This window comes from Pipistrellus hanaki (assembly GCF_964339955.1).
Source record: "Pipistrellus hanaki genome assembly, chromosome: 9".
NCBI classification, from domain to species: domain Eukaryota; kingdom Metazoa; phylum Chordata; class Mammalia; order Chiroptera; family Vespertilionidae; genus Pipistrellus; species Pipistrellus hanaki.
Genome location: NC_140511.1, coordinates 60,241,847 through 60,256,191, shown reverse-complemented (window position 1 = coordinate 60,256,191; position 14,345 = coordinate 60,241,847). Strand labels below are relative to the sequence as shown.

The 14,345-nt window shown below is 35.2% G+C and overlaps 1 protein-coding gene across 4 annotated transcripts in view; it reads right to left on the bottom strand.

Annotated features, from left to right (window-relative positions):
* The window catches only part of METTL15 (methyltransferase 15, mitochondrial 12S rRNA N4-cytidine), a 148,210-nt gene that overhangs the window by 127,678 nt on the left and 6,187 nt on the right, over positions 1-14,345 (bottom strand). For all 4 annotated transcript variants that reach the window (XM_084893628.1, XM_084893627.1, XM_084893629.1 and 1 more), the window contains one exon: positions 13,217-13,503. In XM_084893628.1, the coding sequence (XP_084749754.1) occupies positions 13,217-13,486 (270 nt within the window). In that variant the 5' untranslated portion in view covers positions 13,487-13,503. The remainder of the gene's footprint in view (positions 1-13,216; positions 13,504-14,345) is intronic.

The window sequence follows — 14,345 nt, the reverse complement described above, 5'->3', positions numbered from 1 at the left end:
TAATGCACCGTACACCTTCCTTTCACCCTTCAGCCACTATTTCTAACCCAATTACTCCAAAAGGCATTTTAAAGGTGATGTTTCCAAAGAAAAACTTACAAAACTCTACAAAATTTACATACCCTAAGATCCCCCTTTGTCTTTTTCTTACATCAAATTACTCTCAAGTAATACTTCCTGAACAAAAAGGATTTTGTTCTTTGCAACATATTTTAAGTATCACATAAAACTTTCTATTTTATAAGATTTAGAAGCTGCAATTAATTTCCTTGTGCATCATTATTCCAGTAGGTCTGTGGACTTCCAAATTTTAGGAAATTAAAATGGAAAGTTACAAAATGCACCTTCCCTTCTATCATATCCAACTTGTATTGTTTTTGGAATGCAAATTAATTCAATATTCTGTTCAAATAAAACATTCTAAGGTTATAATATAATGCAGTGGGAAAATAAGAGAAGTTTTTGAAATTTGATTTTCACAAAACTTTTCAGGAAGTTGTCTGTGGTGACAAAAAACAAACAAGTAAAAAACAAAAAAAAAAGATTGCATTGTGTTTCAAAGATAAAGAAATAATTCACCACATGCCACACCAAAGTAAATTTTGAAGGAGAGATAACTGAAAAACTCACAATTTAGGGTAAATATAAATTCAATTACAGCTTATGAAAATCTCATGGGGTAAACCCCGACAGGGTGAACTGAGAAGCAGCTGAAATTAATTTGTTAATTGATATAATTCATGTTTAAGATTATTAAAAGTTCACGATAAAATAAAAAAAAGACATTGAGAAAAGATTATTTCCCACCAGCTTAAATATAATTTAAATAATGTATTAAGGTTAAGGAACAAGACAAATTGGATTTTAGGAAAAACCTAATTTTTCCTCATATGAAGATGATATATATTTTAATATAGAGGAAATGTAACTTAATAAGAGATGCCACCCATGCATGTAATTGTGATATAATTACATAGTGCCATTTAAATCAGCTGTGGCCATTACAGTGCTCCAACTCAAGACCATATCTGTTGCTATGACCTTTATAAGGCAAACAAAAATATTTCATTTTTACAACTCTGACTTCACTGCACGATTCCCAAGGAGCAGAATAATTAATAACTAATCATAATGATTTTCATGGCATCTACAATTCCCCCAGGAAAGACTGAAAGTGAAAATATATTTCACAAAGCATGTATTCGTCAGGAACTACTTCTAATTTTTACTGTCAAAGATACTAATAGGGTTTTACTTTATAAGTAAAGCTGAAAACCTTATCAAATCTCATTTAATTATTTAGGTATTCATTTTTCATCATCCTAAATTTTTATTTAAAATGAAAAATATTATTCCATATTACAAATGTCACCTAATTTTAAACAAGCACTATATTAAAATAGCAGTTCACTGGACTTCAAATGTTAATGATTTAAAGGCATTACTTCAGATTGATTAGAATCACCAGAAGTCAACTGCTGCAAATAAGATGATTTTTCCAAAAGAACAAAAACTGATAATATCAAATGATGGAGACTCTATGAAAACTTTATCAGATGAAACTGCAGTGATTCCACTGCATTTAGTGCCTTTGGATATGTCTCAAGAAAACACAGAAGTTCAATTATTACATTTTCATTCAACACACTCACTGATAGTCAGAAAAAAATAGGTAGAAGTAAACATTTAAATGGGAAGGAACGGGCATTTGTACCTGTCTTCATGTGGGAAAGGAATGCTAGGAAATATAGTAGAAAGGAAAATGCTTACATAGTTGAAAGAAAAATTACGCTGAAATTATACTTTTCACCAAATCCAATCAAGAATTATTACTGTACCAAACTACCAACTGTTAACATAACCTGGCTACCAAGCTATATCAGCATTGGAATGGGTTGCGGGGTGGGAGTGGGGTAAAGTTAATACGGACAGGAGACTGAGATGGTGAAAAACAAAAAAACCCATGACTTTATTTTCTTGAAACACTACAGCTTTACATCAGGATTATGCCTGAAATTTTGTTGCCAGTTAATTCCCTTCCTAACAGCTCCAGGTTTTAGGTCACTGTGTAAAACAGGACCCTTTGTCCTTGGGTCTAATTACTCCACATCCTACTCTGTGAATCCTTTCCCCTAACCCAGTGGTGCTCAATAGGAGCATTTGAAACTGTGTTTAGACTGAACAAAGAATTGGAGGATACTGCCAGTATTTAATGGATGAAGTACAGGAATGCTGGATGACCTTCCTGAAATGCACAGCAGGATGTTGCAAAATAACCCAAATTCTACATGGCATACAGTTCATCAAAGGGAAAGGAGAGAAGGAGAAAAATTATCTAGTAAGTCTGAAACCAAACTTTATTTTACATATCACTCAGTACTTACACAAGGACTGAATTTTCTAGGAATGCAACTACTGTGTAAATTGAGAGAAACTTTACCAAAAATAGCTGTGCATTCAGAAAATAAAGTCACAGTTTGGCAATGCCATTTTTTATATTTAAGTGGTCAGTACAACACCCATTTGTCAGTCCACATGTGCAGATGTTGCATTCAGTCATTCTGTTTATAAGTACAAACATCTGATGTGTTACAATATGTCCATCTCAAATCCAGTGACCTTCAACTCTCAGTCAGTTGCTGCACCTTTCATCAGCTCAACATATGCTGATAGAAATTTTCAATTCAGATGCTCTACCTACAACTACACTAGTTCCTACATATGCACATCTACTTATGTCCTATTTCTCTCTCTCCCTCCCCTAACAAATCTACTTGTTCACTATTTTATCCCTCATGCTGCAAATATTAAAATAACCAGAACTACCCTATATAATAAAAGGCTAATATGCAAATTGTCCCCTCGACTAAAAGTTTGACTAGGAATTCAACCTGGATTTCAACCAGGGGGTGGTCCTGCCCCTTGCCACTCAGGCCCCATCACCCAATTGGGGTAAGCTGGCTGGACTCCACCTGTGCACGAATTCATGCACCAGACCTCTAGTCCTACCTAATAATAGAGTGATATGCAAATTAACCATCACTCCGCTACACCCACAAGCCCATCAGATCAAGTATGCAAATTAACCCAACAAAGATGGCAGTTAATTTGTATAAGCAGAGGGAGGGTGGAGTGAAGACTGAAGACAGCATAGAAGGAAGAGGGAGGGAAAGTAGAAAGCAAGGCAGCGGTGGAAGAGGTGGGGGGTGGGAGAGGTGGCAGTGGCGGGAAGGAAGTCCACCAGAAGTCTTGCAGGAATATACCTGCAACAGGTCCCTAGTAATTTATAAAATGTTTACTAGGTGCCAGACACACTTTACATGTAAACATTTATTAACAAGTGTTGTGGAGTTTAGAATAAAATATTATTACTTATAGCAAAAGATGACTTAATCCTAAATACAAGTAAAATATGTCCAGTTATTGAAGGTATTAGTATAAATAATTTTCACCTTTTACTTGATCTATTCAAAATAACCTTCTTCTTTAAGTCCTGGGACAATAGTTCCAGAGTAATCCAGTGGTCGGCAACTGGTGGTCTGCGGACCACTTGTGGTCCGTGAGTTCTGAAAGGTTGGCGACTGCTGGATTAGACTATGCAGCCATTCATATTCTTACTTATTTAACATATGTACCAAATTTTCATTTCCTTTCTTTTTTTACCTCCCAAATTTTTATTGCTTTGATATTCAATGTACATGTTATCCAAGGTGTACTTTCTACCTTGACAATCACATCTAGTATCAAGCGTTTAAATATAATCTTTGAAGTATATTCAACCTCCATATCTAGTTCCTACCTCTAGCCTCTCATTTCTGTTAGTGGACATTTCAAATAAAAGCCCCGTATATTCCAACCCAACTGCCCATCTTTCCATTTTATCCCCAAATGAGCTTCAACTCCAGATAGTCAATGCCAAATCTGAGGGCATGAGAGAGAGAAAAGTATCAAAGCTTCCCATCTCCAAAAAGACAAATTCCATATCCTTAGCCTGCCTTAGACATCGTTCATGTGAGCTTCAGCAAGTGTTGCTTTTTTATACCTTTTTGCCTCTGCACAAATTATTCTCCATGCCTAGAACTCTTTTTCTCTCCTTATTCACTTAAAAAAATTCCTCTTTACTTCTGAAAATGCATATTAGCCTTCATCTCCTCTATGAAACCTCAGGTAGAATGAATTGTTTCCTTACTATCACCCCAGAGCAATATATAGTATCGTATATATATATACCATGCCTTTAAGGAATTTTTTGTTTCTGCAATCTCTTCTACTGTTTCTTTCTTGTATCCTCAGTATCTAAACCAGTGTCTGACAGAGAAATTATGTTTAATAAACGTTGGCTCTGTTCTATGCTTTTTACCTCTGAAATAACTTTAAAATCTGTCCATTCCTCTTCAACTAATTGTCTGACAAATCCTCGCTCAATAGTTTAGACAGAACAATCTTTTAAAAAGGTAAACCAAAATCTGACCTCCACCTCTTTATCCAGCTTCACCTTTCACCATTTCCCCTTTTTTATTATTTTTTTGGCACACTCAGTGGCTAGCTTCCAATCCTTCATTCTTCCATTGCTCTCACCCAACAGCAAATCTTTACACATGTTCTCTTCTTTCTGAAGTACTCTTTGCTCTATTTAGTAATTCTTGAGGTTTTGGTTTGTGGTTACTTCCCCTTCAGGCAAGCCTCACCAGACCTCCTCCACCAGCTTAAATCCTCCTGTTTAGTGATCACAGAGTACTATACATGATCTTGAATGGCAGTGGAAATTTTACTTAAATGATTATTTGATACTAGAGGCCCAGTGCACGAATTCGTGCATGGGTGGGGTCCCTCAAGGTGGCTTGCTGAGATCAGACCCCAGCTCGTGCCCCCAGACCCACAGCCCCACCTGGCACTGCCCCCTCACCTGTCCACCATCTCTCCGCAGTCCCACTTTCATCGGAGCCCATCAGGGCTGGCAGCACCTCCATTGCTGCCCATTGCTAGCGCAGCATTGCTGATACCCGCTACTTCCCGTGCTGCCCCCTGGAGGTCAGTGCACATCACAGCCAGCAGCCAAACTCCTGGTAGAACAACCACCCAAGGGAACAATTTGCATATTAGGCTTTAATTATTTAGGATATGTCTGTCTTCCCCACTAACCCAAAAGCTCCTTTAGAGCAAAGATCATGTCTATTGTTTATAAGTACCCAGTCTGTGGTATTTTGTTATAGCAGCCCAAATGGACTGAAACATACTCAGTGGGTGGTAAATATTAAATTAGCCATGAACAAAAAACATTTTTTATTTTTATGGTTACAACTTCAAAAAGAATATTTCTGATAAAATTAAAGCATTAATAATTTATAAAAACAATTTTTAGATTTTCCCATAGGTAACTAAAAAACCAAGTGTGTCAAGTGAGATTTCTTAAAAATAAAAAAATAAAAAATGATAATTAGAACACACTGAAAACAAAAATAAAACGAACAAACAAAAATTTCAGAATTTTAGATGGATACTATTTATCTTTATCAAACTGCAAAAGGCTTAGAAATTCCACTTGAATGATTATTTGATAAATATCTGTCTCCCCCAATAAATTGTAAGCTAATTATATATTCAGGATATTTGAACCAGAATGGTGTCAATCTAGATATAGAAGACTTTACAGGAAATGGAAAATTTGACACTAACATCTCTTCTCATTCCTGGCTTTCAGAAGGCCTAGTCACATTAAACAGAAATGATTGAATGTCCTTGATATGTTTCTCAAATAACTCATAATGCTTACTTTGCATAAATCCTGAAATAATTTTTTAATTGTATATTACCTATTATGCCTTTAAGCTAATGGCTCTTCTAGGGAAAACTTAATTGTAGAAAAATATGGGCAGTTTCTATTACTACTAGCATGATGTTACAAAAATAAATATTAAAACAAGAAAACATCATAAAACATTCCATTCTCCCCTTTCTAAAACAACTCTCACTTTGCATTTAAATTCTAAAGTAGTTGCTAGGAAGAGAGGTTGGTTTCATATTCATTCATTAAAGTAGTTCAATATTTTGATCATTTTAAACGGAGCAAAATTAAGGCTTCCTATTTAAGAATGTTGGTTTCACATATATTGCTGAAAGAAAAAATCATCTGGGTGACGATATCCTGTACTGGTGAAAGTTAGTCTTCATAGAATCATAGTGAAGATCATTTGAAAAGGGAGAGGATGACTAAATTTGTTTTAATTCTCTCATGATTTCTGCTACACAGGAGAAGTCAAAGCAAAACTATAGAGAACAGACACAGAGCAACGAGTTGCTGGAGAAAGACAGGAATCATACAGAGAAGATGGAAGATTGTTTCCCTTTATAGTATTAACATTGTTCCTTCAAAGCATCCTTCTACAATTCCCTTCCCTTGACACCACCCTTTCCCTCTATCTTCCTTCCTAAGCCTCAGTCATTTAATGGCCGTACCCAATTTATCCTATACTTTCCTATGAGCAATTTATCTCCCTATCCTGTCATATCTATAAGGTCTTCTTGACATGGTGAACAATCAATCTAGGAATAAGCTCTGAAAAACCCAGTGAGCTGGCCAATGAGTTGAGATTTGAGATGTGATGGCAAAGGCAGCATAATGTACTCTAGATCAGTGTTTTTCAACCTTTTTTGGGCAAAGGCACACTTGTTTCATGAAAAAAATCATGAGGCACACCACCATTAGAAAATGTTAAAAAATTTAACTCTGTGCCTATATTGACTATATATAAAGTAATTCTATTGAATAGGAATCAAATAAACACAAAGAAAGTATTTTATAATTACTTTATTATGAAATATTAAGTAAACAAAATAGTGAAAAATTATAAAATTCTTGTCTTGTCTGCACCTACGGCACACCAGGCAACATCTCGCGGCACACTAGTGTGCCGTGGAACAGCGGTTGAAAAACGCTGCTCTAGATGTCTGAGCACTGAACTAGTAGTCCCTAGTGTCCTGTGGAGGCTAGTGATCTCTAAGGACAAAACCCAACTGGCTAACTTATGGAATTAAGGGGCCTAGTACAGGTTCTGAAGATCTTGTAGGCCAACACTACACACATAAGAACTAACACTAATAGTCTAGGGGTAAAGCACACCTTGTAATCGGATTAATAGCTAGAAGCATTTTATTCTAACCCATAGCATTTATTATTACATGGTTCCATTAGAACAGAAACACTGGAAATATTTCCTGTCCTTCCTACAGGTAACATAATACTTTGAACAAAACACTACTGAGATTAGTACTAATGAAAAGCACAGATAATAATATATAAAAGTGCTCTGCAAACAGTAAAATCTTATGTAACTCTATATTGTTATTATTAATAATATTCTTCCCAGCATACATTGGCCTCATGTGGAAAATCCTCCATCTTTATGAATACATTCAATATTCAGAGTTAATTTCTTTTACTTTACAGAAAGAAAGAAAAATAAAACAAAAGAAAAAATTAGGCTCTTTATAGAAATTTAATTATAAACATAGAAGAAATGCTGTATGACACAAAGAGAAAATAAATATGACAAAGAGAAAATATATGCTTAAATTAATATATGTAGTGATATAATATCTCATATGTGAAAGACCCAAAAGCCAAGTATTTAAAGTTTATAAAGAACAAGGAAGAGAAAATAAGTTACTAAAAAAATGTACATAAACACTTTCTAAGACAACACTCATCAGAGTAAATAAAATCTTTAAATGCATATTACCTCCTGGTAAATGGTATTTGTTTTACCCAAAGGAGATAAAAAGAGCACACGAAAAGAAAAAGTAAAAGAGAATTCACAGAAGATTACAAGATGATTCACCATAAAGCTTTGAAACTTGGTTTATTATAAAATAACATTTTAAGTATGCTACCTACAGCTCAGTAGTTTAGTATATGAGAAGGTATTGGAAGAACAGTAAAATAAAATGTTATGAGAACTCACAAGGTCAAGGTACACTTCCTACCTCTCTTAACAAAAAATAATATGGAACTTAGAAAAACAATTGAAGAGACAGAACCACTGGACCTAGCCTCTTGCAGTAACTACGATTAGACTATTGATCAGGGACTAGTGCTGACCTAAATAAAGAGTAAGCAGTACCCAGATGACTCATGCGAATGTGCTTTGTGAACAATAACCCTCACTTGTATGAGCTTCCCTCACAAAATGGACCTGTTTTCTTCTTGGATCTCTATTTAATGTATTAGGAAAACAGCTCTTAAATAAATTTAAAAATTTAGTATATATGTCTGACTTTTAGACATAAAAGATCATTTTTCTTAACTATGGAGCCACATTTAATTGAGTTGTATTTGGGTCAGTGATTTTTAAAACTATATATTTTGTAAGTTAAAATTTTTAAAAATTAATAAAATCTTATACTACTCTATATTGTTATTATTAATTAGAGGCCTGGTGCACGAAATTCATGCATGCGGAGTGCGTCACTCAGCCCAGCCTGCACCCTCTCCAATCTGGGACCCCTTGAGGGATGTCCAACTGCCCTATGGGGATCAGGCCTAAACAGGCAGTTGGACATCCCTCTCACAATCCAGGACTACTGGCTCCCAACTGCTCACCTACCTGCCTTCCTGATTGCCCCTAATTGCTTCTGCCTGCCAGCCTGATCACCACCTAACTACTTCCCTGCCAGCCTGATTGATGCCTAACTGTTCCCCTGCTAGCCTGATTGTCCACTGAACAAATAATCTCATAAAAATTACAAATTATCATAAGTGCTATGAAAGAAAAGTATATGACTCCATAAATGTGTAGCAGAGAGACCCACTTTCTCTGGAAACTCAGAAAAAGTTTCCCTGAGAAAATTAAATCTGACTCAAGACCTAAGGGATGGTGAGGAGGAGAGTTCCAAGCAGAGAAAGGAATACTTTTCCACTTCCAAACATGTTGGCTCCTTCTTTGATGAAATTTTTATTTCTATATTTGCTGTCTCTTGGCATTTTTCTCTTGAATTTTATTGTATTAGCTATCAATCCTGACCTTCTATTCCCATAATAATAATAACAGCAAATGTTTATGGAGCACATACTACCTGGAAGATACCACTCTAAGCAATTTACATACACAAACTCATCTAATCTTCACAGTGACCATACTGAGGTAGGTTATATTTCCCCATTTTATAGATGAGGAATCTGAGGTACAACCATGGTACTTGTCTAAAATTACAAAGCTGCTGGTACTAATCTTGCATGTTCCCTATCTCCTTCATAACTTATCACTCCAAGCTACCAAGGTAAATTAGCACTACTAATGGGAAAGAATACAAAATCTCCTATATCCTCCAAACTGCCACCATCTTCAATTATGATCGATCATGCTTATTTTCTCTAGTTTTCAGAAATTAGAAATAAAAAATTGACCAAGGTAGCCTACATTCAAACATCTCCAGGAGCAAGAAAAATGTTCTTAGAAAAAGTGATACATTCTTACCAAGTGATTGGTTCAGAAAATGAAATATAAAAACTGGTCAAAGAGAAAGAATTATAATTTATTTAATTCCTTCTGTACCTCTCAAGAGAGATAAAGATAAGAATTTTTTTCTTTTAAATCAAACTCATAAATGTTTTGCATGTATTTGCCAAGCTAAAATAATATATAGTATATTGGCTACAATGCAGAAGAAACTCCCAAAATCAATTCTTTTCTTTAGGTAAGCATCTTTTTAAAAATTTTTTTAAAGGAAAGAAATTACTATTAGATGACCAAGGCCTCACTCAAAACTATATCTAGATATTTTTTTAAGTTCCTGTTATGACCAAAACTTTAATTTACAATTCTCCATTGAAGGTGATGTGAAAAACAGTAATTAAGTGGGCGATGGATACAAGTAAGTGTGTGACTCATCATTTGCAAAGGAAAATGATTTGGGGGAAAAGGCTCAGGAAGAGAAAAAGCAAATAATGGATTCTGCAAGAAATGCAGACCTTTCCTGTCCAAGGACTGTCACCAGTTCTTTATTACTTGAAGATTAAGGGAATACTGAATAAAGCTGTCTGCCAGACAGCAGGAAAGGTAAGAAATAACACTGTCTCTAAATGTACCTCATAAGAAAGCACTCAGAAATGCATTCATAAAATTAAACTTTTTATATGAAGTTACTAGAAAACCCAACTCAAATCTGAACAATGGAAATGTCAAAATAAAACAACATTACATTTGTCAGGAACTTGAACAGAATGAAACAGCATGGTAGGTCAAGTTGTAGACTGTCTATAATTTTATTCCACTTTGTTTTAGAAAAACCACAGATCCAATACTGATTTAGTAGGAGACTTGGTGGCGTTTGCATTTGGTTGCTTTTCTACTTCATGGGTCAGTGTAAAAAAAATTTGTTTTTACTATTAGGTTTCACCAAATTTAGACAATTTGTTTCTCATTACACATGTCAAATACAAGCCATTTAATTGAGTTTTACTTCTTTACTAATTGCCCCATCCTAGTCATATGTATCTCGAATATATACTTTATAAAAAATACATTTTAATAAAAATATTATCTTTGCATTATGAACCTTAAAGACAATGAAGAGAATTTCATTTTGATGAAGTCATATTTAATAGGTTTTATCCAACTTAATTTTTTAACTTAATTCTTAATTTACGTTTTCATGTGCATTGTAGAGTCCCTACTATGCAACAGCATTGAGCTAGATGTCTAATATATATTATCTATTTAAGAATACTAGGTTTATTTTGTTATATACTGCCTGAAGATAAGGAAACAGAGAATTGTTATAAAGCGATCTAAGTCATATCACTGATGGGCTTATATATCCAGCCATTCTAGCATAACTTATGCATATAGCTTAGAACTTTACTCATGAAAACTGTGCGATCTAATTTGAAGAAGTCTCAAAAAACATTAACAGCTCTGTGTATGCATGATCACACATGCATGTTAGACAACAGATTCAAACTTGGGCAGTTCAATTAAAGAAGGTATGACTTTTTAAATGAAAATGACTGATTCAGTTAATAACAGTAGTTTCTAGAAAAGGAGGTCATGTTTCTGAAGTCAACAAGATAAAAATTATCAGCTTTAATTGTAAATAACATTTGAAAATAATTTACTATAATAAAGATTTTTTTCCCATTTGTAAATATGCTTAATTTTCAGGAGGTTTCTTTTTGTTTTTGGCTATCATATCACCTAATATTTTTGTGATCTCTTTATAGATATTAAAGCATTTTCATATTTTAGACCTTATGTAATCCTGTCAGCAATGGTATAAATAACTCAAGTGTGATTAATATTATGTATTAATATTAATACTATGGGTGATATTAATACCAGATAGTCAAACATTTTTCTGGATTTTTTCTGTGAAACTGTTTTTCTGTTTTTGTTTTTTAATGAGATTAACACTTACAATTATTGGATTGGGTAAAGCAGATTATCCTCCATAATATGGATGGGCCTTATCTAATTTAATTGAAAGCTTTGATAGAGCAAAGACTGACTCCTGGAACAAAAAGGAATTCCGCCAGCAAACTGCCTTTGGACTCAAACTGCAACTCTTATTTGAGTCTCTAGCCTGCCAGCCTACTGTGCAGATTTTGGACTTATTAACCCTCTATAATCATGTGAATTAATTCCTTAAACATAAATCAATCATCCTCCCTTTGTCTCTTCCTCTGTCCCCCCCCCCCCTCTCTCTCTCTACACACACACACACACACACACTTTCTCTAAGAAAACAGAGAACAGGAATTCAGATCTTTACCTTTGTCTACAGTCATTCCTGAAAAGATGCTAAAATTCTCAAGGAGATGAAAAGTAGAATTCAGTTTCCATGCCCTACCACTTAGCCAGTCTAATGTTCTTTTTCTTTTAAAATACTTATCTGACAAAACTAATCAGCTCTGGAAAACAGTTTGGCAGATGCTCAAAAAGTTAAGCATAGAGTTGTCATCTATTTCACGCCTAGGTATATACTCAAGAGAATTGAAAACATATTGTCCACACAAAAAGCTGTACATGAATGTTCATAGCAGCATTATTTATAGTAGCCAAAATGCGGAAACATAAATGTCATAAGTTGAAGAATAGATTTTTTTTAAAAAGTGGTACATCCATACAACTAAATGATTCAGGGATAAAATGCTACAACGTAGATGAATCTTGAAAACATGCTGAGTAAAAAAAGGCAGACGAAAAAGGCTACATATTGTATAAATCCACTTATATCAAACTAGAGGCCCCTCAACCTAGCCTGCGCCATCTCGCAATCCAGGACCTGTAGGGGGATGTCATGCTGCCAGTTTCGGCGTGATCCCCGCAGTTGGATCAAAACTGGCAGTCCCACATCCCACAAGGGATGAAACAGTGCTCAAAGCAGCAGGTAGCTGGGGAGGAGCCCGTCATGGCAGATGCAGTGCAGCTCCAGCTCATCCTGGCCCTGCTGTGCTTGCCACTGTTTGGTAGCACTGCCATGGAGGTGGGAGAGGCTCACATCACCGCAGCTGTGCTTGCCAGCCATGAGACCAGCTTCTGGCTGAGCAGAGCTACCACTGTGGGAGCACACTAACCACCTGGGGGCAGCTCTTGTATTGAGCGTCTGCCCCCTAGTGGTCAGTGTGCATCACAGCTACTGGTCAAGCGGTTGACCAGTCCAGTGGTTGACCACTCACGTAGGCTTTTATATATATAGATGTCAATGACAGGCAAATTCATAGACAAAAAAAATAAATTAGTGGTTGACAGAAGCAAAAAAAAAAGGGGGGTGGGGGGTAGACAACAGCCCAGCCTGCATAGCTCAGTGGTTGAGTGTTGACTTATGAACCAGGAAGTCAAGATTCTATTCCGAATCAGGGCACATGCCCTAGTTGCAGGGCTCAATCCCCAGTGTGAGGCATGCAGGAGGCAGCCTATCAATGATTTTCTCTCATCACTGGTGTTTCTATCTCTCTCTTCCTCTCTGAAATGAATTAAAAAAACAAACAAAAAAAAAACGTTAAAATATATATATATATTTTTTTAAAGGGAGACATTAGAGAGTGAATAATTTCAGGTATGGAGTTTCATAATAGAGTGATGAAAACATTCCTGAATTAGGCAGTGGTGATCAATGCAAAATATTGTGAATATACTAAAACCCACTGAGTCACACAATTTAAAATTACTAAGATAAGTAAGTTATATCTCAATTGAAAAATAAAAGCAAATCAACTTACCTGCCCTTTTTGTGGTGCCAAACAACGAACAACTTCATCCACCATTACTGGGATATGTAGTTTACTCATAGCTTCAGAATCTCTGTCTTGAGATCTGTGAAACTCATGAGATCCAGCTTGATTTGTTTGCTCCCAGGCTTCAAATTCATCACATCGTTCTGATGTAGCATGTATCCATTTTGGGCAGACACCTAAATTAAATATGCCAGCTTCCAACCAACATGAAAGAAATTCTTTATAGGTTCTACAAAAGTGTGGATAGCGAAGCATTCTGAATGTCAACAAATCTAGAAAAGAAAATTTAAATATCATGATTGTTGGATTTTTTAAAAGGATGTTATAATACTTGGGGAAAAGCAAATTAATATATAATATGTATCACACAAAAATGTGTCAGATTCATCATCTCAAACAAGTGTGAGTGACTAATCTCCTTATACAAAGCAAGGAACATAAAACAATTTAAAAAACAATCTGAAAATGTAATTTTTAGAAAAACATATATTTTATTGATTTTTTACAAAGAGGGAGAGAGATAGAGAGCTAGAAACATCGATGAGAGAGAAACATCGACCAGCTGCCTCTTGCACACCTCCTACTGGGGATGTGCCCGCAACTAAAGTACATGCCCTTGACCAGAATCGAACCTGGGACCTTTCAGTCTGCAGACCAATGCTCTACCACTGAGTCAAACCAGTTCTGGCTGAAAATGTAATTTTTAATGTAGCCTAATTAACCCAAGACCATTTATGTTTTAACCATAAGAAATGTGAAAATTAATTACTTAATGGTCATTTTTCTGAAATATACTTTTTTGAATTTTAATAGTCTAAAGAACAAGTTCAATGCATTAGAACTATTTATTTGAAAAAGTTATCAGGATGACCGAAGGGATTATAAATATTATCCTATGTTAGGTATAAGTGATCTTTTATTTCAAGCTCTTCTATTTGTTTATCTCATAATACCAAGACTTCATCTTCAATTTAACTTTGAGAAAGCATTTCTGGAAAAAGACTATGAATGTACATCCAAAAATAAAGGGAGGTGTTCACTGTCCCAGAAAAGTAAAAATCTCACAATTTTGCTGTGGATACTCTCTGAGACCATGTCACCATGACCTATTTCA